Source organism: Echinops telfairi, unplaced genomic scaffold (genome assembly GCF_000313985.2).
Source record: "Echinops telfairi isolate 266 unplaced genomic scaffold, ASM31398v2 ScPeMD7_21;HRSCAF=78, whole genome shotgun sequence".
NCBI lineage: Eukaryota > Metazoa > Chordata > Mammalia > Afrosoricida > Tenrecidae > Echinops > Echinops telfairi.
The window spans coordinates 2,493,665-2,495,834 of NW_022103918.1; the positions used below are offsets into that span (position 1 = coordinate 2,493,665).

General features: G+C 34.3%; 1 protein-coding gene across 1 annotated transcript in view; it reads right to left on the reverse strand.

The window, feature by feature from the left end:
- SLC15A5 (solute carrier family 15 member 5) overlaps positions 1-2,170 on the reverse strand; it is a 90,008-nt gene that overhangs the window by 33,619 nt on the left and 54,219 nt on the right. The window contains exon 7 of the mRNA XM_004713771.1: positions 1,390-1,521. Coding sequence (XP_004713828.1) covers positions 1,390-1,521 — 132 coding nt within the window. The remainder of the gene's footprint in view (positions 1-1,389; positions 1,522-2,170) is intronic.

Sequence of the window (2,170 nt, forward strand, 5' to 3'; positions counted from 1 at the left end):
CTTACCCTCTGAGTATCACTGCTCTTCTTATTGATCCTGAGGGGTTTATCTCTTCTGGATTCCCTGTGTTGTGAGCTCTTATCTGTACCAGTATACATGTTCTGGGGAAATGCAATCAGGGTTTTGCCTGGTTTTCTCAAATAACTAAGAAAAGGTGGTGGTAGGGGATTTGATCTTGCCAAGTACCAATCAGATTGGTAACTTTGCTCCCTACAACTATACTATACCAGGAATGGAATGGGTGACTCTTAATTTTATGACTTTGTTGTGTCCCTAGAAGTGTTTGAGGGCTTGTACCTATTTATCTTGCTTGCCTCAATGCTCTGTATAGTTCCTGACATAGAGTCAGTAGATCACCAATATTTTTTGAATGGTGACCTAGGGTTAAAAAGAATTTGCTATTCATAGAACATAATTTTTACAAAGTGTGAAACGGGTAAATTGTACTTTTTTGTGTCTGTGTGTTGTCCTGATTCACTGTTTTGTTTTCTTTTTAATCATTTTATTGGGGGCTCATACAATTTAAATTGTACTATTACTAGAAAATATAAATCAGTACTTTGGTTATGTTAAGTGCAGATCTCTGTGTATTTATAAAAACCATTTTATTGACACATAATTCACATCTCATACAGTTCCATAATTCAATCATGTTAGAACTGTGTATATTTTGGAAAGTAGTGAAGAATAAGATTATAGTATTTGTCTTAAAATCAACCAAAACAAATTAAAGTAACATTTACACTATATGAACTAATAACAACAAAGAAAGAAAAAAATCATAGATTTAAAATACAACAGAGACAACCATCACTGTCCCTATCTGATTCTTTATCAGCACAGGTTACCAAAAAGTAGCACTTTTTATTTGCATCTGAACTTTTTAGATCCTAAGATCATTTGTTATTCAATGCATATTTTTACCTCTTTTTTCTGCATAGTAATGATTTCTGGTAAATTGTGTGGTGTGGGGGAGGGATGGAGGATAAGAAACAGCATACAGATGCTCTGTCCTCCTACATTTACATAGGAAATAACTCTTTCTGGGTATTATCATTGCCAGTTATTAGACATTATTGAATATAGTCTCATTGAAATACTTAATAAGAATATAATGGACAGTTTGTTTTAAAGTACACTAAAGAAAGATAGCAGACAGTGTCTCATGAGAAGTGACATTCTGTAATTACCTCCTCCTATCAAAAGAAAAACAATTCCTAGAAATTAATGACTACAGCAAGAGTCTATTTCCTATCTTAATTCTATCTTTATTGCAAAAGTGGATCAATTAAAAAAAAACTATATGGCAAAGTCCCTCTCTTAAGACTTTGTCTCCAGTTCCTTAGCCAACAAGCCAACGTGGAGAAATAAGCCACGGACTTCTTTTACCTTCTGAGAGGAGATACACCAGCTCCACCAGCGCTGCTCCCAAGAAACAACTTAGTCCGTTGCACAGTGACGACACACTCACAGAGGTCCCGCCGATTCTTCTTGGAACAAATCGGCATGATAGTTCAGATACTGAGTGAAAAGAGATGAGAATTCAGGAGATTCTTCCTAAAATACTTTCATAGATATTGTCTAAATTAAAACTGTTGACCGTAGGATCATAATTGGGTTGGACTTTATAGAGGTTATTATAATATAATGAGTTACAATATTAAAATATACAGACACATCTAAAGAAGAACATATGGAAAAATCTACCTCTGTACAACTTTTAAAATAATTTTATTATGTGATTGGGTATCTTAATATAGATATTCAAATTTTTACGAGTTTCGTAACTGGAATGATTTCTGATGAATTTTGGCTTGAAGTGAGGCCTGTACTAGACAATATCATGAAATCTGTTAGGGAGATCTAGGGTACTGTCAGTCTCTTTGAATCTCTAGGTTGTTTATGGGAAACTTGAATTTATCCTAGAAAATTAGTGTAGTGTATGGGCTTGAGAGTTGAATAAGATTGTGCTGAAATGGTAGGCCAATTGTTTACTATCTAATTGTGACTTTAGATAATTTCTTATAATCTCTAAGCCTCAAAATTCTCCGATGTAAAATGGTAATTATCACTACTCACTTTGCAGAAGTGCGGGGAGGCTTACCTGCTGGTTGCACGGAAAGGGCTTAGCACAATCCTTGACTTCAAAGTTAGTTATTTTCTTTTTTTT